The sequence below is a fragment of the Choristoneura fumiferana genome, chromosome Z (assembly GCF_025370935.1).
Source record: "Choristoneura fumiferana chromosome Z, NRCan_CFum_1, whole genome shotgun sequence".
Taxonomy (NCBI): domain Eukaryota; kingdom Metazoa; phylum Arthropoda; class Insecta; order Lepidoptera; family Tortricidae; genus Choristoneura; species Choristoneura fumiferana.
The window spans coordinates 32,786,920-32,809,412 of NC_133472.1; the positions used below are offsets into that span (position 1 = coordinate 32,786,920).

At 36.5% G+C, this 22,493-nt stretch overlaps 1 protein-coding gene across 3 annotated transcripts in view; it reads right to left on the reverse strand.

The window, feature by feature from the left end:
- SLO2 (slowpoke 2) overlaps window positions 1–22,493 on the reverse strand; it is a 149,259-nt gene that overhangs the window by 27,767 nt on the left and 98,999 nt on the right. For all 3 annotated transcript variants that reach the window (XM_074097341.1, XM_074097332.1, XM_074097322.1), the window contains exons 3-13: window positions 15,515–15,614; window positions 9,434–9,632; window positions 8,998–9,072; window positions 8,416–8,499; window positions 5,667–5,761; window positions 4,778–4,961; window positions 3,201–3,428; window positions 2,348–2,505; window positions 2,066–2,263; window positions 1,838–1,987; window positions 1,345–1,754 (exon numbers count right to left, since the gene is read on the reverse strand). In XM_074097341.1, the coding sequence (XP_073953442.1) occupies window positions 1,345–1,754; window positions 1,838–1,987; window positions 2,066–2,263; window positions 2,348–2,505; window positions 3,201–3,428; window positions 4,778–4,961; window positions 5,667–5,761; window positions 8,416–8,499; window positions 8,998–9,072; window positions 9,434–9,632; window positions 15,515–15,614 (1,881 nt within the window). The remainder of the gene's footprint in view (window positions 1–1,344; window positions 1,755–1,837; window positions 1,988–2,065; window positions 2,264–2,347; window positions 2,506–3,200; window positions 3,429–4,777; window positions 4,962–5,666; window positions 5,762–8,415; window positions 8,500–8,997; window positions 9,073–9,433; window positions 9,633–15,514; window positions 15,615–22,493) is intronic.

Genomic DNA, 22,493 nt, shown 5'->3' on the forward strand with positions numbered 1-22,493 from the left:
GATTTAAACAAGTAGGTACTAGCTTACTTATTAGTAAGGACAAAATGGCGCAATTATTATTGTATAGATCACGTACTAATTCGGCATTGTTAGGTAATATAAGATAAGTAAGAGCAGCTGATGTTACTCTGTTGCAACTTTAAATATATATGTACACTCTTGTCTATACTCTTTACATTAAATCAACCAAACGTGCACCACATGAATTGCCTAAAATAGTGTTGCCGAAATTTGATTGTTTGTAATCGATAGTTTTAATCGGAAAAAGGCCATAGCCCTATTGATAGTATCGATATCTCTTTTCGTGTGATACTATCTATAATATCAATATTATTGCTGTCTAATAATGCATAAAATATCGATAGTATTGGGCAGAAAATTACGATAACCATCGATAGTATCGATACTTTTGTACAATTGATAGTAGCCATTTTTTAACGAATTTGATTTATGTGTCAGTTTAACAATTTATAAAAACCCAGTTATTAAAATGGGCAAGTAATATGTGTGTAGATGCAACCGATGTAGGTGCAACCGATACTATTGAAATAGCGGTAAAAATAGATTAATCAAAACTATCGATAGTATCGATAGATTATGTAATATTGAAAAGCAATACTATTGATACTTCATTTGTCGTCAAGACAGAAACTATCGATATATTGATTGTATTGTTGATTGTTGATTATTATTGATTAAAGTACCTATTGCTTTTGCTCAAACTATCGATTAATCTTTCGTAAAACTATCGGTAGTGGACTATCGATCGGCAACACTAGCCTTATAGCTGTATTAATAATTTTGTTTTTGAAATATATTTATTTATTTCAATAACTAAATTATTAATATAGGTATAATGATAAAAATATATGCATTGAAATGATTCAATATATCCTTTCTTTGATAATATTTTTTATGTAAGATATACATTTTGGATAAATAAGTAGTACACTTTTTAGATAATAGCGATACGAAGCAAAGAAGATATTGATTGAAGATGCATTGAATGTTTTCAATACTCGTAGATAGGCAGAACTATGAAAAAGTACCTTTGTGTATGTTACTATGACAATCGACGCTCTAAGACTTGTGATTTCCGTGAAAAGAAAGTTAGTTAGTTTAATGTTAATACATGTATAGTTAGTTTAAAACCATTAGAAAAAATAAATAAATACATAAACAGAAGCTTGGAACAACCTGTTTGAATATTAGATATTGTTTGAATGAACCACGAAACCAAAAAGCAACTAAAGCAAATGCTACAAAAAGTAGGTCGAATACAGACAGTGTTGGAGCGTAGATGTATTCGGTCTACTTTGGGCGTAATCCAACTGTGACACTCACAGCCAGCGACAGTAAAGTTAGCGGATGATACAGTATTAGCTTGGTTGATGCGTGATGGCGATGCGTTTGGTGTGGAACTCGCGGGAGCTTGGAGAACCACTTGTGGGAGTTCGTATTGAGCGACGTTACTACCGTCAGTTTTCTTCTGCTGGCCAGAGCCCTCCTCCTCGTCGGGCTTCTTCTCGTTTGAAAGCAGACTACAGGCGGTTTGATCTTTAGGTATGGTCCGTTTGCTCTCAATTTGCTTGTCTGATATGACAAATGCAGAATTCTCTTCTTTTGTAATACTCATGTAATAACAGGTGTCGCTATTTTTCATGATATGTCGAGGGCCTGGGTTTAAAAGTATGGTCTCTTCGTAAAACTCTGGTAACTCTGCTGGACGCACCCCCACTAAAGCCACACCGTACCTTGAAGTTATAAAAGTTAACGCTTATTTTATTATAAATTTCTCGACTCGTGTTATACGAGTATTGACCATAGAAATACGTACTTTCTGTGTGAATGGAAACTCGCGTATGTGAAACTTTTTCCTTCGTATTCACCAAAAAAACGACTGTCTCCTAAGACGATGTGATAAATCTCATTTCCTGAGCATTTCCCATATAGACGATGCCATTCTTCTGGAGATTGTTGTCCTTCCCTGAATTAAACACAATTGTATCATGGTGTTATAAGACGTGTATTTACACTTTGAAAATGTTAAATTGTGCTAACTTACTGTCCTCTGCTGGTGTGGAGCAACAAGGTGACGAGCGTAGATGCGCCGGGGCACGTGCAGTTGTTAGCTAGAAGCGCGTACTTGAATTCATCTTCACACACCACGAACTCAGCAAATTTCACGTGCAACTTGTTCTCTGGCCTAAATATTTGAACATACTGAGGAACATCCGGTGCAAAGTCTTTAACTGCCCACGATCTGTTGAAAATCAAACTGTCACAGTTGAGAGATTATTGGAGATTTCATGAAGATTACTTAAAAAATATAGTTTTTCCAGTTTACCTCAGTATGGTGTGTTCATCGGCGGCAGTCTTATCGGCGTAGTTCCTTGCGGCCAGCACAAAGCAAGCCTCTGCTTCGTTCATGCGCGCGCGGATCAGGTCTGTGTCCTTCAAGCACGACCCTTGTATATAGATGACACGTTGAGCCCATATCGGTACCTGAAGTGTAACAGTTCTATTTTTGATAACTCATATAACAGCTTCAGGTCACACAGCTTAGTACAAATATACAAGTGTTTGTTAGGGTTTCCTTTCGTAAAAGCTTTGCTTGGCGTTTTCTAGAGATGAAACCTAATTAGATCACTTTTTGTCTCTAAAAACGTAGGCCATCGCAAATTTCATCAGAACGGTAAAGTGGTAGTGGTTTTTCCGATTTTTTTTTTTTACTTTCCAATTTTTATACATCTGCCGACATTGACGATGACAAACAAATTACCAATCCTTCCTTTTTCAAATACCAAACTAGAAATAACAAACAAAAAAGCATTAGGCAGAATAAACATTTAATGAAGAAGGGTTTGAAATAGGTGCGTTACAAAAAATCTATCGTCTCTCAAGCAGAGGTTCGTGGGTTCAAACTTCGGCCTGCACCTCTGAGTTTTTCGAAATTCATGTGCGAAATTACATTTGAAATTTACCATGAGCTTTACGGTGAAGGAAAACATCGTGAGGAAACCTGCACACACCTGTGAAGTAATTCAATGGTATGTGTGAAGTTCCCAATCCGCACTGGGAACTATGGCCCAAGCCGTCTCATTCTTAGAGGAGGCCTGTGCCCATCAGTGGGCCGTAAATTGGCTGTTATGGAATTAATTAATTCCGTGAATTATATAGCCAGTTTCTTTCTTTCTCACCTGCAAAATCATTCTCATTGTTGTGTCCAACTCCATAGGCGATAATAGTACTACATAGTAGTCTTGAAGCAGTGGGTGAGCGTAGAATTCGTTCAGGAAATCCATGATTGTGTCCGCGTGCAGGGTCGTAGAGCACACAACTACGTGTTTCTCCGATTGGGCGCGGTGCGACGAATATGATCCGCCGAGTTTCTGTCTTTCCATCCAAGTGAACGCTAGTTGCTCGAACTGCGAATTAAGAATGCCAAAACGGGATAGTTAGATATCGGGAAAATATGTTCTTTGGAGTTGGAAATATATCGTACCAAAATGCGAATAAGGAATGTTTGGGAGAAATATCAAAGTTTCAGGTGAGATATCTTGATCTTCTTCTTTCTTTAATATATAAAATTCTCGTGTCACAAATTTACAATGTTTGTGACCAAACTCCTCCGAAACGGCTTGACCGATTTTATGATTTTTTGTGTATATTCGGTAAGGTCAGACAATAAAACGTTAAATATTTTTCATACTTTTACGCGGACGGAGTCGCGGGCAACAGCTATCTTTAATATATAAAATTCTCGTGTCACAATGTTTATGACCAAAAACCTCTGAAACGGCTTGACCGATATTTATGTTTTTTTTTGTATATTGGTATTCGGTGGTTCTGAAAAATAGGACGTTACTTAACTATTTTTTAAACTTCTACGCGGGCAGAGTTGCGGGCAACAGCTAAATTCTACAAAAATCTTCTTGGGACTTTGCCTATATAGAAACTTTGCCTTAGCCCGCGGCTGCGCACGCGTAGGCCTATGAATTGAATTGAAATTCCGAGATTTCGCAAAAAAATCCCGTCTGAATTCCCATGCATCTAGCGGTCGGTGGTAGCGCTACTCATGGTTGATACAGCGGTTGATATTTTGTCATATTATTCCGATCCCGTGGGAATTTTGCCTTTGTGCTGTCTACACACCAAATTTCTTTAAAAATTCCAGACTCAGAACTATTTTCCCAAATAAAAATTTAAATAAACGGAAGACCATGAAATATATGTATATATTATTAGGGGGTAATCCTTTACAGGTAGACGATTACACTATTCTAGATTAATATTGTCTACTTTTTATCCCGCCGAAGAACAATGTTGTCCTGATGGGAAGCAATCACCGCCGCTGTCCTTTGAGAGACTGATAGGCTCGTTTTTTAGAGATTCCTATTGTACCGCTGCGGGGGAAACTGATTCTTTAATGGGAAGAGCATGATCCACCGCACGTTGTGTTTTTGAGCTGTAAAATTGATTTTCTCTGAAAGACTCTTTACATTTAGTGCATAGATTCAGCTATTGTTACCGCTCTAGCTCGACATTATGCTGTCACCAGGAAACTGGAAATGTTCTCGTATACAGTAATGCGGGGTTTTAAGATTGGGTCTACATTTTATAGCTAGTTTATTTTTAATAACGCTGGTTCCACCGACACGTTGTGTTTTTGAGCTGTAAAATTGATTAGTATGCGTCTTGTTCGGAATTGTCCTTGGACATCGCTTTAATAGGCGGAGTTAATTGCCCGTCGTGAGTGTACGGTCGCGTGACGTACCTGCGTGGGCAGCACGACGAGCGCTACCCCTATCATTATCACCATGTACAGTTGCGACGGCCAAATGTCGGGCACAAAGTCGCCGTAGCCCACTGTCGAGAAAGTGACAACCACGAAGTATGTTGCCTGGAACAAGTTGAGGTGCCGGTGCCCTGCGCGCTGAAAGTGCTGGATGCCGCACACGCTGAAAATCAATTAATACATACATTTTTTTCCCGTTATTAGTTCGATATGAAATGACCAATTCTACTCAAACGCTAGTCAATGTCATCCTTGTGACACAACGTATGCCTTTGTGAAATCTCATGTGGTAGAAATTGTTATTGTAACTGGTAAAGCAGTTAAGTAGTTCTCGACTATACGATATCATTACAAATATTTTATTTTGTTTACAAAGGTATACGTTGTACTTTAAAAGCTCTTTTCCCATTTTTCCTCTCCGGGAATTGGTAAGAGCTGTAAACAATGTGGATTGGCAAAACCTTAAAAGGTTGTATAACTGGATTTGTAAGGCGGCAGTTGGAAGAGCGGTGCGTTCTGGTTATGTACGTAATTTTCCCCAATATGATAAAATAACGAGCATATACTGCTCACATTCATACTTAGGTTATGGTTGCCTGTGTAAATGTACCTTTATTTATGTATAACTTTTCCATGAACTTTTAAATTGTATGACACGTGTTTTTGTTGCATTCGATGCTTAGAACGACAAATAAAAGAACCATGTTTTCAAATGTGTTCAATCGCCTTAAAAGGCCGTGGTCAGTTTTTGGTCAATTTCATCCCGAGAGCGTGCAAAGTTCCCACAGGATACATTATGAAGTTGCGGCCAACAGTTAGTTTCATATAAAACAGGTTAAAACAAATGAGGTTTTTAGTTTAAAATCACCTTGTAAAGACAAGACACAGAAGCGTGACACAAAGGATCATCAGTTGCTGGGACAGAGCCGATTGAGACTTTTGCATCGCACGGTGCAGGTCGTTCTGTAAAGTAAAGTTACAAACAAGAGTAAACCATAATCACACTTTTAACAATCTCGCAGTAATGTACTTTTAATGCATAAAAATATCTACATTACTGCAGAGGCCATGAAGTAAGGGAGTGATGGATGAGTTTGGGGTAGACAAGATACCGGAACCGGATAAAACAAGTCCAGCAATCCCTGTTCTGGCTGAGGATTGTATAGTGTTTTTCTCAATGTGAGGAAATATTAAAATTAAATTAACTATTAACTAGGTAATCAAGTAAATAACAGTTTACTTGTATTAGGGAAAAAAGGATTTAAGTACACTAATTAATAATGAAAAGTAATATTGTGAAATGTATTTTTCCCGGCTCATTAATGGTGTTTTGCTGAATTGATGACGGTGGATTTGTGGACTGTGTATTTAGTTGGCTTTTGTTTTTTTGACTAGGCGGAGGACTTGGTGGTGGTGGTGAACCCTCTTGAGAGGTGGCTGAGGGCTATTTACTTGTTCGGTCTGGCTGGAAGTGGATGGCTGGGTGCTATTTATTTGTTCTCCCTGGCGGGAAGTAGGTACATGTTTGGGGGCTATTTATTTGTTCTCTCTGGCGGGAAGCAGATGGTTGGGGGCTATTTATTTGTTCTCTCTGGCGGGAAGTAGATGGCTGAGGACTTAATAGCGAGCTAGTTGATGATTTCAATTGAATACTATAGTTTATTTGTTTTAATATGCAACTTTTGTTTTCAATAGAATCTTCGATATAGCTCTCGGCCACTTGATCAGAACGCCATCCACTATGTCTTTTAAGCGTCGTCAGATTTGCCCCAGAATCTACAAGAAGAGTTCCAGAAGAACTCCGGACAATAACCCGTAGATATAAGACCAAAAAAAGGTCCAATCGCCTTAGGCGTCGATGCAATGGTGTGTCGTCCAATGAGGGCTATCGTTTTTTGTCTCACTAGAGGGCGCACTGTTGCGTGAGATTTTTAAGTATGGCTTTCAAAGTCGGTTATTACGGGCGTGAAAACAAATTTTAGATTAAAATCATATTTAATACACCTTAAAACCGTACCATAAAAATATAGAGCATGCTACACTGTTGCATAGTCCCCGTTTTGTTCGGAAAAAAGGGAGGACAAAGGTTTCCGAAAAAAAAAACTATCTCAAAACACAGACATTCATTGCCTCGGAACGCATATTAGCCATAACTAATTTCAGATATTGCAAAATATTCACAATATTATTCTAATTATAAATAAACCCGCGTAGCTCACCCAAAAACTATGAGATTTGACATTTCGGAGACCTCACGCTACACTCGCGCCTCTAGTGGCGAATTCATACGCGATAGCCCTCATTGGTTAGAATTATCAGCCTGCTATTCAGCCAGCCAGTGTTCCTATGAGGTTCCGATGCGTTACAAATAAAGTTGCTTTACTCGCTGATTCCGAACAATTTCCGCCCTATTGACGGAATATCCCCGTAATTTGACTCAGATTATTTTTTTGTCAATGTATAGCATATTGTTAGAAAGGCCATAAGCTACAGTTATTTTAAAAAAAACGAACCTCTCAATTGTCTTAAAAAAATTTAATGATTGAATTTCGAAGTTGGATTTTTTCACACAATCAGTAATTTAGTGAATAAAAAACCTCGTACGTTCCATTGAGACTATCAATTACAATAAAAACTATTATTATTTGAATAGGCATGTATTAACAAGTATTAAATACAAAAATAATGAATTGTAGTTTTACGTACATGAATAAAAAAGTTACGAAGGCGGGATAACGGGAAATTTGAGAAACATAATTTCAAAATATGTATTATCCAAAGGTGAAAAATAGCAAATAACCACAACAATATCCAAAAAAAATTGACGGTCCATGTGCCGAACACCCAGTATAAAGATAATAAGTAGGTATACCTAAAGTAAATGCAATTGTAACAACGCTGTACAAAGCAATTTAGGCACAGTGAAATACATAAAGTTAAAACTCACAGACGCTCTAACATTTTATTATCATTGTATGTGCAAGTATTTTGGATGGCGAACAATTTTTTGATTTGCATCCTCTTTGCTGTCGGTGGCTGATTGGCGCAAGTCCTTTGCCGCGCGCCTTCGATCGTAAAAAAAGGCGGCAGTCAGCTAGACTTCAAAAAAAACTCTCGGCGGATATATATTATTGCGGTTGTGCTCAGTTTTGTAAAATAAATATTAATTGTGATTGTAGACATTGTAAATAGTTTTGTGTGTAAATAATAACAAACTTTATACGCCTAAAAAATAGCTAGTGAAGTGGCGGTGCGGACTATTGCGGCTTTACGGACTTTAGCGAGCGTCATACATCGAAGTCGGTTTCATTGAGGTATGTTTTTCATGAATTGTTCTCTAGATATAATGCTGCACAGAAGAGCAAATAAGCCACGGCCTTGGTAGCAGTCACTATTCGAAGGTTTATTAAACATTGTATTTTATTAGTTATAATATATAAAAAAGTGCCGCTTGAAAATTAACATTTATTACAAAGATACACCAGATCATACATGCCCCGATTTTACCGTGTACAGTGTTAATTACTATCACTGTTTTAATTTAAATAAATAGGGGGGCTAGCTGGTTTAAATTAAATAACCAAAAAATAAAAAGTTTGTAATTGTGGCATACTTACGAACATATTTTCAAGAGAGCGTTTTGCCAGCCAGCAGTTTAGAAATACCGGTATGAATAAATTTCTGAGAGGTGGAAATGGTAGCTGGAATGAAAATAAAATAAAAATTATCAGGTAAGTGCATTTAAAGTATACATCAGATGCATTGGAAATAAAGTACATTGACATCTTGAAAATAACAGACATCATATCACATTATGTATGTATGTATGTATGTAAACTCTTTTTTGTACAAAAAAAGGAAACAAACACAATTGACAAACAATGAAATATATGTACAAAGGCAAACATCCCTTTAAGGGAATTCTACCAGTCAACCTTTGAGACACTGTCGACAGTGTTAACTATGCTAGAGTACCTACTCTGCTAGTTTTGTACATTATGTTTACTATTGGGCTGAACTGAAGTACATACTTCAGCTTTCACAGCTCCAGTTTCAGCTTTACCATACGAATAAGGTTAATATCTAGTTATCTCTGTACAAATAGAGCTCCCAATTTATTATAAAATAACCATCACCATGGAGGCGAAATACGAAATTAAGCCTCTTATCGTATCGTAAAAGTCGAATTTTGTACTCACAGTTAAAGCGAAAGGTATGGTGTTCACCATTTCTAAAATGAAATGGAACGATAGAATTTGTTGCCAGATGTTACCCTGTCGAAACAAAAATAATGTTTTAGGTACCTTTATATTTCCTACTTTAAAACTAACAGCTGCACATAGAGACGTTTATTAAAGGTAATAAAATAAATATGATTATCCTCTTTACATTTAAATTTAGAAAGAATTTTTGTATCAGGAAAATTAAATCCTATTAAAACGGGGAATTCATCGCTCCATAAGGAGGAGGAGTTTGCCTGCCAGCTTTCAAGAAAAGTGTCGTAACATTGCCGTGCGGCGACTGGTTGGGGTTCGATTGCATCTGATGCTAATGTGCACGTTCCCATGCAATCTTATTTCTGTGTTATGATCAGGGAGCCTATTGTAATAGATACATGAAACACCTAATACAAACCTTATATCCTAAGTATGCTATGAGTATAGCTTCAGCAAATGATATCATAGCTAGTATGACTTGCACTATCCATAGGTAGAGAGGTCTGTTGACCCATATTATGCCGTCCCAGTTGATAATCGGGTGTTCTTGAAACTCTTCCTCCGTTAAGTTGGCGGAATATTCAAATTCAGTCTTATTTCCGACCCTACATCCGTAACTGCAAATAACAACATTACATGCAAATTATTTGAGCAAGAAAAAGCTTTAAGTAATTCCTAAGTTTCACGTTCATTATATTTCTTAATTAACCGACATCAGTATCAGCGCGTCTGACATTGAAGCCATATATAATATTCTCCAAGAGAATTTGAGTCTGTAACCGGACGTCGTACCACAGAATAACTAATAGTAGTACCGTACAGAAGGGACTCTCTCGAACAAAAGTCAAGTTTAGGTATAAATCGTTCCGTACTCTTACGACTTGCAAGCGAAATTGAAACTTATCATGTTACACGAGCGTTCCAATTCCGTTGGGCACCGTTGACTTGAAACCGGTTTAGCGCCAAGAGCACAGGGTTCCGACTCGCCGATAAATAAAGATAACAATGGGTATTAACATGAATTCAATAAACCACCGCAGGTACGATATCTCAAAAACTAAACCATTTTTACTAAATCTAAAACCTCATATTCTGAGAGAAAATTAGCTGCCCTATCAGCTGCCGACGGTGTATCGTCAATGTCTGGGACACCCTGTATATTTCAACTTATATACCTGAAGCAATCAGGATTATCCCAAAATAATAACATTATTTCTGAGTTGGCAATATTCTACATTTAGGAAGCTGCCTTGTTTTTTGACATCCGGCTGAGTCAACAAGCGCTGTTATATTAACACTTCTAATTATATATATATTCTAAGCTATGAACATTCAAGATATAACCTTATTAAAGAATAATTTAAGATTTATCAAAATTGTCTTTCACTCATTTTACTAATGGAGTACCACACTTAGTTGATTGATTGATATTCTGATCTTTGGTTAGTCTAATCGACTAAATATCTACAATAATACAAGTTTGTTTGTTGACGAATTTTGATTTCGCTGCCAGTAAAAGGTTGAAAGGTTGAATTGAAGCGTATCATGTTTCCTCCAATATTGGCTCTGTTTACAACTGGCCGTCTTAAGTCACCATTTGTTTTACGGCGTTAATAAATGCTCGCCCGCACAACGCTGGGCTACTCCTGGCAACCTGAGTATAGGTGTTCTTATAAGGTCGTTTGAAATACGGTAATGGCTATAGTAAACATTTTTTGTTTGAGATAGCTTGGCAAGCAGAAGCGGGGTTAAAGTAATCGTTAACCTGGACATGGCATTAGAGGAAATATATTAACGGAAAAATATTTCATGGTTTTTATTCGTATTACGACTGTGCGTTGCATCCTGCAGGTTTTTGTTGCGGTTGCACGAGATCTCATATACAGCGTGTATACCTCAAACTGTAACCAGACGACGATTTAAGTGCAGTGAACCGATATCAAAACAAATTGTTAATTTAGAATTATTTTTGAAATATTTTCGAGCAGCAATGTAATGCGTACAAAGCGTTCTGTGACATCTGTCACGTCATATATGTGCGACGCTTTGAATAAAAACAAAGTAGCATCGCGTAGTGATACATTGCGTGCTAATTAATTTTGTAACAAACATAATAAAAACATAATAAAATGTGATTATTAGGGCCTCCACTAACTGGCCTTAAAGTTCGAGGTAGAATCAAAAATACACGCTGTATAATAATAAGTTAATAAATAAGAGGGATAATTGGTGCTGAAGTGGGCAAAAGAGTAGTTGTTTTCCTTTTACAAAAAAACAACGCAAAACGCACTCAGATAGTCAATGTCTTAAAATATTTTTCATGTTTTGGAGGTGTCATAAGATGTAAAATATTGTTATTATTGGTTTGATTAAGACGTCAATGATCAAATTGCTCTGCAATGCGGCTCGCTTATTCTCGTAGAAGTTAAGAAGATTCTAGATCAATTAGCGAACTTGCTGATAAGCCTGCAGAAACTAGTCGCTAGGTATTTAGGACCAATTGACCGTTTAGATATTGTTTTGATAGGAGTTGTTTTCATATAATCATCTATCTATTTAATATTATAATGTAATCTTTATATATATCAATTAATTAATCTTAGCATATCGAAATGCCAGATATTTACGTTTAGGTACCATGTTTATCTAATAATCTATCGATGATAAGAAATAATGCTTCAAAATTTCAAATAGAATGTCAAAACCAGTGTTGCCAGGTCTCCTGTTTTTACAGATCTCCTGGTTTTAGGGTGTTGCTCCTGTTCTACTGTACTTTTTTATCAATCTCCTGGATTTTTGAAATTCACTTGTATAATTAACCATACTACTACAAAGTTCTATGCCACAGTTTCTGAATGGAACTAAGAGAGCTAATGAATCTATGGTTGTTTCAAGGTTCTTAGTGTTAGGCCTTTAATTTTATTGAACCTTAGTTAGGAAACACTTCCTTTGCAGACGAGACATATAATAAAGAGTTGTAACTAAAAGTTATTGGTGCTTTGTCTTTTGGTAAGCCAATTAGTCTATTCTAGCTTCCATATTCAGAGACTTCTAATGGTTACTTAAGTTAAATAAATATTTTATATGAGCTGTCGGTGATAGGATTTAAATACCTTTAAATCACTAAATTACTTACTTTGAGTTATGCAGCTAGAGAAATTAGATTTATAGTTTGTTACTTTAAATGAATTACCTACATTAAACCAAGTTAATGTTATATTTTTACTTTTAAGTAAATTTATGTAGTTGAAAAACAATATTCATCCTTTGTAGCCAATGAAAATGTTAAAAATAAATCATAAACCTTTAAATCACTAAATTACTTACTTTGAGTTATGCAGCTAAAGAAATTAGATTTATAGTTTGTTACTTTAAATGAATTACCTACATTAAACCAAGTTAATATTATATTTTTACTTTTAAGTAAATTTATGTAGTTGAACGTTGAAAGTTGAGCCAATGAAAATGTTAAAAATAAATCATAAATTCAATAACCTAGGGAATATAATAAATAAAACATGCTTCCATAAATGGTTTACGAGGTAATTTTTTTTGTCCTGTTTTTATTTCAAATCTGTTTTTTACGACATATACCTATCTCCTGTGTTTTTCAAATTGGACCTGGCAACACTGGTCAAAACGATTCTAAATGTGTTAAAATTGTAAGTATGGCTCGCGTTCGGTCCTAACTCCAAGTAGTACGTCATTGAGCAGACATAGGGGTCCTACAAGTCCCGTCTCATTGTACTACAGCTTCAAGCAAGAAATGACTCTCCACAATTCAGCGTTGTGTAACGAGCTCGGATGTGACACAAATTTATACCACAGCATTTTTTAACAGGCGACGAGTGCCCATTACTTCAGTATTCTGAGTTAAGATATACTTTGTGCTTAAGTTATTTCCCCAGTAGGTATATGTGTTTTCACCAGCAGTACACACACAATCCTACGTTAAATTTGATTTTTCCAAGAACTTGTTTCTTGCCATATGTTCACCGCTGTGATAAAATTACTTTTCGAGAAAAAATTATGAGTACTGCTGACTAATACTGGTGTGAACCAGTAATCCGCAGGCCACCTCTACTTAAGGGTTATACCTATTATATCTTGACAAGTTCGTATGTGACACTCGCTGAAACACATTAACATACCAAATACACATTAAAATATCTTCATCAGACAATATTAACTCCATCGCTATATCATCAACCGCCTCATGTCCGCCAGTTATGACATCATCTGTGTAAACCATTTCACGGAACTCTTCTCTTTCTTTTTTTGGATGGGGCGGCATGGAATTCTTCCTCTGTTAGCTCTCCCTCTAGCCATCGTTTTCCTAATATTATCTTTTTACCTTGGGTTTTCTAACCTTTTTACTATATCGTCAAATCTGTCTTGAAATGGATGAAAAATTTAGAAACGCTTGATTTTTTTTATATCAATAGGAATAATTTTTCTAATTAAAAGAAAAAATATCAGATTTTTAAGTAGCATCAATTAATTAAAAAAATGAATGAGTTTTCTTTAACGCTAAATTACGATAGTCCGGTCGGTACGGGTTATTCCATAGCCCAGAAAAAAAAAGAAAAAAAAAGGAATTTATATATGTCTTTGACGCGTTTGTTTTGACAGACTGTACCTGGCTGAATAATACCGACATGGAAATACCGACCCTGTTTTTCATATACACGCCCATAGAAACTGACATGAGCTTCTATGGGTGTGTACATGAAAAACACGAGTCGGTATTTCCATGTCGGTATTATCCGCGCCGGTCAAGTGTCACCTGTCAAAAAGATAGTCAAAGACACATAAATTATGTTTTAATGATTTTTGTATTCTGGACTATGGAACAACCTGTAACCGACCGGACTATCGTCATTTGACGGTAAAGAAAACTTTCATTTTTTTAAAATTAATAGATTCTACTTAAAAATCTGATATTATTTTCTGTACCCTTGGAGTGGCAAGCGTCCGGGTCCCGGCACACCCTTGTTTGGCAGGCGACCGGCTCCCGGCACGCTGTCAAAAACCCTTGAGTGGCAAGCGACCGGCTCCCGGTCGTTGGCGGGTGACGTATTTCACTAACAAATATAAACTGGTAGACCTATATCTCGCTTGCTTATTCTTGCAGAATGCGTTCATAAATAGACAAGGATGGCATTTATTAACGGCCGCGACAACACTACGGAAGAAATTTCGTTCTTATCGTTCTCAAGTTTCACTGTGTGGCCGCTGCCGTGCGCTGGTATTTTTGGAAACCTCGTATTATACTATTATTTGATATTGAAAGACTATAAAAGGGCTTTGTTTCGTAAATAAATTAATATTTTACGAAATAAAACAGTGTTTCCTACAGGTAATTGTTTTATTTTGTAATTATAGTTATTTAATACATGACTGAGAAAAATTTGGTTATCAGATATTTGATAATGAATAATAAAGTTCACAGAAATTGAAGGTCATTCATTGTTATTTAATTAGATATGCCATTTTATGCTAAACTATCACTGTAAGGCTTATCTATAAAATTAAAGTAGTTTTTTTTTGGTGATATTTTTAATAAAATTCGCGAATTCGCGAAATTAATTCGTAGGTGTCACTGCAGTCAAGAAAGATTTTTTCAAAATGGCCGCGCCGCTTGACAGTAAATTTTAAATATGGCGCTGCCATTCCACACATTTTTGTATTCTGGACTATGGAACAACCTGTAACCGACCGGACTATCGTCATTTGACGGTAAAGAAAACTTTCATTTTTTTAAAATTAATAGATTCTACTTAAAAATCTGATATTATTTTCTGTTAAAGGTAAAACTATATCAAGGTCTTTATCTAAAGTGATATTATAGCTCCCTGTTGTTAAATACTCTGAATCAGGTTGAAATCTAAGGAACGAATTCGGAATTAAATATTTCGGAGTATTTGGGTGTTTCCGTCATTTTGCGCCTTTTGTGTTCAAGAGTAGTGGAGTGGTTCAAAAGCGCTTTAAACCACAAGAATTCAATGCAGTCCTTATTCCCGATACTCTCAAATAGTACCTACCAATAGATTTTCCCAATTGTAGTGTCTCTGTACCTTTCCTTCAATTCTTCAGGTGGGATTTTGCTAAATTTGCCCTCAACTATCAAGCACGCTCGCCAAAAAATTGTTTAGTAGATCACACCAAGAATCTAGTCCTATCTCGTCTATGGTTTGATAATTTATAAGTTATAACCACCAAATTGTTGTGAACTATGGTATGTTTGATCTGTATGTTAGCATCACCACTAGATGCGAGAGTAGGCATCTTGGATCTAGGGAGTTTAATATTATTCTTATCTGTTTATTTAGCGGGATATTGTCGAGATATTGTCTGGAACTCTGTCGCAGGGAGGCTCTACTGTCCTTATCAAGATATTTTGATAAGTGTGACAAATGCTGACTACGACAGGGTTCTACATGGTTCTACCGAGTGTCACGCACAACCAAAGCATAAATAAATAAATAAGTATACTCACCAAGAAGCAGTTATCGGATCACCATCAGCGCAGACGCGGCATATATACAAGACGCACGCCAAAAGCTTGAAAAACAAGTTCGCTATTCTAATACGTAAACCTGAAACAATTAATAACAGTTTAGATTAGAACTGGATGGACGGCAACGCGTAGGTAGTACTCACACGTACATATTTATAGCAGAGTTTTTCATGAATTTATTCATCGTATTTTAATTTTGCACGCGATAACCTACATTTTGAAGGCCATACTTTTGATACCAGTATTTTAATAACTAATTAAGTGATCTAATACTGCAACAGCCATAATTAACCATCTTTTTTTTGTTTTCATGCACCTTTAGACTATTATCGAAAATAAGTACCTACCTACGTGTACTCTTTTCATTTAACTAGGAGACTATATAAGATTAAAAATATGGATGAACATAGAAAATACGGTAAGAGAATCGTCTTATCTATGTTCATCCACAGGCTGATAGCTATTTCTGACGAATTTGCCCAACGGTTGAGTGTAACTAATCAACGAGCCGATGCCGCCACAATGCCATTACTTTGGGCACCACGAATAGCGACGATTATTTAATTTTATTATTAATTATAGGTAGCTGCTTAATTTATTTAAATTTTGGATTTATTTTATTTAGATAGAAGCTATATGAGTTCTAGCTAGATATTTTGGTTTAAATAGGTTTAATTTGTTTCAACAGTGGGAAGCTATTTCGAAAAATGATGTGACAAAATCGAGGATATGGTTTCTAAAGTTATATGCATAAAATAACTTCGAACCTTCTTCCTTTAGACTTCGGTAGCTACCCAATCACACACGCAGAGGTGAGAGTTCTCTTTATTTTAGCTTCTTACTAAAAGCGTACTCACGTAAACCATGCAGTAATACCGGAACACCCAAAACAATTTGTAAATTTTGCATGTATTCACTATTTTAGTTGAATAGTATCAACAGTGTAACACTATACAACTAAAGCAGCGAATGTGTTTCGAAAAGACGGATCCGTTAATTTCAACCATCGCAGCACTGACTCAGCCGATGCGAATCACACGAACGAACGGGCAAAATTGCCGCATGGGCTGGCCGCGGCGAAACGCCAAAACTAAATTGTTTGTCTTGTGTTAATTAGGTCGAAGTAAACGTGCGGTTCATGCGACTGAGTTCAATTCAAGATCCATTATTAGTGATGCCCACTGAACTCTTTGAAACAACTAAAGGCTAATTAGATATTTTACTGTTTTAAGTCTACTTGGAGGTCCTATAAGTTTAGTAGATATGCCTTTGGCTCAACACGCATTTTATTCACGACGTCTTTTTACGAGATTGGTGTGACGGCACTAGATATCCCGTTGTAAATCCATGTACTGTATTATTTTAGGTCCAGTTCGGATGCAGAATTAGTCTAGGTCCACGATTTCGTTCCTAGCGATGTTGGAATTACATAGCTATGTAATGTACGTAAAGCAGGATGTCTGTGCTGCAACGCATTTATGAATTAGGTCACGCGGTTATGAATTTTATCGACGTAGCGTAGAGAGTAGAATTCTCTATTTTCGGTTTTTAAACGGCTACTGTTAACTATCGGTATTATGGTTACTTTAGTTCCTAGCTGTTGCAAAGTTGCGCACAGTTTGTTGGTTTAGAGTTGCATGTTGTTCAATTTTGTTTCACGGGAAATATTACATGATTGTCAATTTACGATACTCTCTCTTTAATCCTTTTGATTGATGCCTATAGCATGTCGATGTTTGTTTTTTTGGGTCTATATTAATCGCATAACGTACCTCATATTCCTAATTCAAATTGACATTACGCTATTTCGCATAATTATTAATTCATATAACTTATGATAATGCGCATAATGTAAATTGGCATAACGATGAATTGACATAGGTTTAATTAACATAACGTTGTTATGAAATATCAGTATAATTAGATTAAAAAGTATTATTTGGATCTGAAAAGAGAACTACTATGTGAAAATATTTTTTTATCGAGCTGTTCCGGAAAAAACTGAACAATCTAACCTAACCGAGTTGATTTTGCCCTGATCCATCTCGTAATTCGCTCACATGATAAAATATGCGAATTCATTTTATGATAATTTAAGTTATACCTACGTGAGCCATACTGATAGTTTCTGGATTCTAATAAATAAGACTACGCATTATCGTTACGACACATTTATTGTTTTGCAAAGTATATACCCTCCTTTTTACACACTTTTGCATTCACTGGAACCATTGTGCAAAGCAGTGGGTCCAGTCTTCCTTAGGGACCTCTTCGATGGCCTCGAGAAAAGCATTCACTGCCATTTCCGGACTTGTAAACCGTAAACCTCTGATTTTATCTTTCATCTTCGAAAACAAAAAGAAATCGCATGGTGCTAAAACAGGGCTGTATGAGACATTAAATCTACATTTGAGGCCTCCGAATACGCATTTGTTGCTTTAGCGGAATGTGCCGACGCGTTGTCGTGATGAAGAACTACTTCGCTACGGGATCGCTTTTCACGAAATTTGTCAAACACTTTGGACAAGCACGTGTTCACATACCAATCTGCAGTTGCTGTCCTTTGGTTTTCTAGTGAAACAGCGGTGTAATATCCCGATTTGCCGAAAAACGAAGCAACCATTTTCTTACCTGGGCTCCGACATTTTTTTTTACTTTCGTCGGCAGATTTTCAAAAGGAAAGACTCATCAGCCGATTGACTTTTTCTTTCCGGTTCAAAGCAGTATACCCAGGTTTCGTCACCTGTCACGATGTTATACACCGTGGGCCCGAATAACCCGAGGGATTTTAACCATCGATTTTAGAGCCCAATTGGAGTATATAAAGTAGTATAACATGTAGTCCTATAACAACCCGTTTTTGAGATAATCGTTATTTAAGAAAAATCATAAGTAGAAAAATCTCAAGTGTAATACACCCTAAGTATGTGACGTAGTATGTTTAACCACTTAATATTTTTAAACGCAGACATACTAATGGCATGCTTTCTGGCCAGTTGGCCAAAACACCAAAAATAAAGTTTTTTTTTAATTTGTGGGTTATGAATGAACAAATTGAGATATTTTCATTTAATTCAGTTCAATACAAGCACGTTATGACATTTGTTGTCACAAACTAGTAAACAATAACATGTCACATGACATGAACCACACTGCACTCATTGACTCGGGCATCGTATGATATCGGAGCGACTCGTGAAGTGTCATGTTCGCTTACTCTGTTTCTCTACTAAAGATTGGTTCCTCTTACTCACTCTCTTAACTAAAGACTTGTTCACAAGGCCGTGCTAAGCTTAATTGAATTATTTTGTTCTAAAAATAATTTAATTAAAGTACATAATTGAACCTATGTTCATATAACATTTTTACTCGTATTATCGTCAGAAATACCCTGTTAAAATCCCTCGGGTTATTCGGGCCCACGGTGTATACAGCCATCGATTGTCGTCCATCAATTTTTTTTATCATTTTGCAGCACCACTTTACACGCAGTCGTTTCTGGTCTTCCGATTAATCATGCGGTATCCATCGAGTGCAAAGTTTCCGAACCTTCAGAGATGCAAATGCAATATATATCATTTGCACCTGGCTCATTCCTATGCATAAGGTAGTACTAATTTACTAACATGTATTTTTTTTGTCAGTTTCCATTAGTTGTCGTACAAACAGTATTAATATTAATATCGGTAACCGCAGTCACTGGCCGGTCTTCACGTTCATCGTCATGTAGATAGTCACGTCCTCGTCAAAACTCACTAAACCACGACTAGACAGAGCTACGACATGGGACTTCATCATCAAATGCTTTTTGACAACAAATTCATTGCAACAGCGACACCCAAATTTCAATCCAACACCACGATGAAAAAACAAATGACAGTCTCGCAAATTAAAAAGTAATATACTGCCAGTTTTTTTTCTGGCTTGCGCGGTTTGTGCATCCGCAAGCCACAGAGTTATTCTTTCAAATCCTATTATTGCTTTTTTAATTTTCTTTTTATAAGTGGCCAGTTCCAGAAACTTTCAGTATGCCCTAAGTAGTTATAATAACTATGCATATTTATTTCAATTTTACGAATTCATTGTTATGCTAAATAAGTGTTATGTTTTTTTCATTGTTATGCCAGTTCAATCTTATGCACAATTATGTTATGCCAAATCTGTTATGCGAATTCATATTATGGCGCTCAATTTTATGCGAAATAAGGGGCGGCACCCTTGATTTTGACCAATATGTTATAACTTATCGCTTTTTTAGTGTTACTGATCATTAAACAGTTGTGATACTCGTGTTTTGAAGTTTTACTTTTATCTATTTTTTAGTTTTGGATTCAGCCTTTATACTCTATGTCATATAATTTAACACGACTTTATCCACTCTTGAAATAATAATTTAATACGTAGTATACAAAATGGCGTTCAGCGACCGTCAAACACAATAAAAACAAATATTAACATGTTGTAGGCTTGTAGCGATGTCGGTAGTCTCGGCAGTGTATTCACGGCTCCGCACACACCTTCTATGTTTTCGCAATTAGACTAATTCATTATGCTAGTTTACCCACGGTAACAACGTAGTACATTTAAATACTCTCAGATTTAATACAAAACCTTAGTTATAATAATGAACTCTGTACCTTATATGTTGAATTTAAAATTATGCGTAAATTAAAGTTCTTTATTGTTATTATTTACAAGCCTTTGTTTGTCTTGCAACGTACGTTTTATGTACTCTCATTATGTATTGATTGATGCTTTTCCGGTTTAAATTGTGCTCATTTCCAGTGGTAATGTTTGCAATGATATACCTATTGCCTCTGTGCGCGACACCAGCACCACCTAGCGTCCGCAACTTTTTTAGCTCTGATGCTCTGACGTTTTGAAATTTCATCGCGACATTGTGACAAAAATCAAACCTATAACGTATTAATTTCTTCTTCTTCTTCAACTTAAGAGTTATACCTACTCTTGTCGGTGGAGTATCTTCCACACATCCCTCCTTTGAGCCATCCTCTTGACCTCTTGATACGACGCGACGCCAACTTTCTCCTTTATCTGATCGATGTAGCTGCGCCTAGGTCGACCTCTTCCTCTCTTCCCCTCGATCTTTCCTTCCAAAATTGTTTTGAAGAAGTCGTCGTGTCGTATCAAATGCCCGATCATATTCCCGCGTCTAGCATCTATAGTGTTCAGGATTGTTCTCCGTTCTTCAACCATTCTCAAGACTTCCTCATTGGTCTTCCTTTCTATCCAACTTATGTCTTTCATTCTCCTCCAGCACCACATCTCAAAGGCTTCCAGTCTTGCCCTATCATTTTGTGTCAGTGTCCACATTTCATATCCATAAAGAGCAATACTCCAGATGTACATCTTAATCAAATGTTTCTTGCTTTTACATGACAAGCTGCGTGATTTTAACAGTTGTTTTTTATGGTTAAAAGCTGTTTTTGCCATAGCAATCCGTGTGACAATATCAGGCGTACACCTGGAGTCCTTGGTGATTAAACTGCCTAAATATCTGAAACTATCAACCCGTTCAATTGGTGTATCATTAAGTACTATTGGCGAATAGCTGGAATGGTGTTTTGTTACTATAAGCGTTTTGGTCTTCTTTATGTTTATCTTTAGCCCGCATTCTTTGAATGTTGAATCCATTGCCCACACCAATTCCCCTAGCTGCGTAGAAGTTTCTGCAACAGCAGCAATGTCATCTGCAAATCGGATAAATTGGATAGTTTCCCCATTAATTTTGATACCTCCCTTGCCAAGTTCTATGATTTTCTTGATTGAAAATTCAATGTACATATTAAAAATTAATGGTGAAAGTGGACACCCTTGTCTGACTCCTTGTCTTATTTTTGCACTCCCATTCTCCTCACCCATCACCATCCATGCCTCCTGTTCTTTATATAGTTTGTAAATTATTTGCCTATCCCTGAAGTCCAACCCTGCTTCTTTCAAAATATTCATCATCTGCCCCCAGTTCACCTTATCAAATGCCTTCTCCAGGTCTATAAAAGCAATATGTGTCTCCAGTCCCAAATCCAGCCGCCTGTCCACAATCAATCGAAGAGCGAGTATTGCCTCCCGAGTCCCCCTGCCCTCTCTAAAACCATATTGGTCGGGTCCTAGGTAATTTTCTGCTAAGGGTCTGATGCGGCTTTGAATTATTTTTAATAAAATCTTACTTGCTTGTGAAATTAAACTTAGTGTCCTGTGCTCCTCGCAAAGTAGGGTGTTATGTTTCTTGGGTATGGCAACAATTTTACTGACTTGAAAATCTTTTGGTACTTGGCCTTTTAAATACATTTGCCTGGTAAGTAGGAAAATCTCTTCAATAACTGGGTCGCAAATGGCAAATTTAATCATTTCTATAAATAAATTGTCTCTACCAGCAGCTTTACCATTCTGTATACTATTTAATGCCTTATCAAATTCCTCTCTAAGGATATCCGGGCCCAACTCATCTTCAGCTACCTCTTCTTCTTTCTCTATATCTTCCTCCAGCAATGCTTCTCCTTCATATAATTTTTCAATATATCTTATCCATCTCTCGATTATATCCGTATTGCTTATTAGTATCTGACCCTGTTCATCCAGTATTGCTGTGCTTTTACTTTTATGCGTTTTATTTAGGCACCTTATAATGTTGTAGGCTTTGTCTATACTTCTCCTTTTCATCAAATATTCTATTCTATCACACGTCATTATTGCGTCTTTCTCTCTTGCTTCCGTGCATTTCAGTGTAATCCGATTAGTCAGTCTTTTATATTCTCTTATACCATCATCATCCGTTTTATTTCTGTACTTCCTTCTCTCTATCATAAGATCAATTATTTCCTCATTTAACCATTTCTTCCTTGGCACAATTTTCTCCTTTTGTAACGTTTCTTCAGCTGCCTCTCTTAAAATATTCCTAACGGTTACCCATCTATCTTCTATATTTTTATTGCTAATG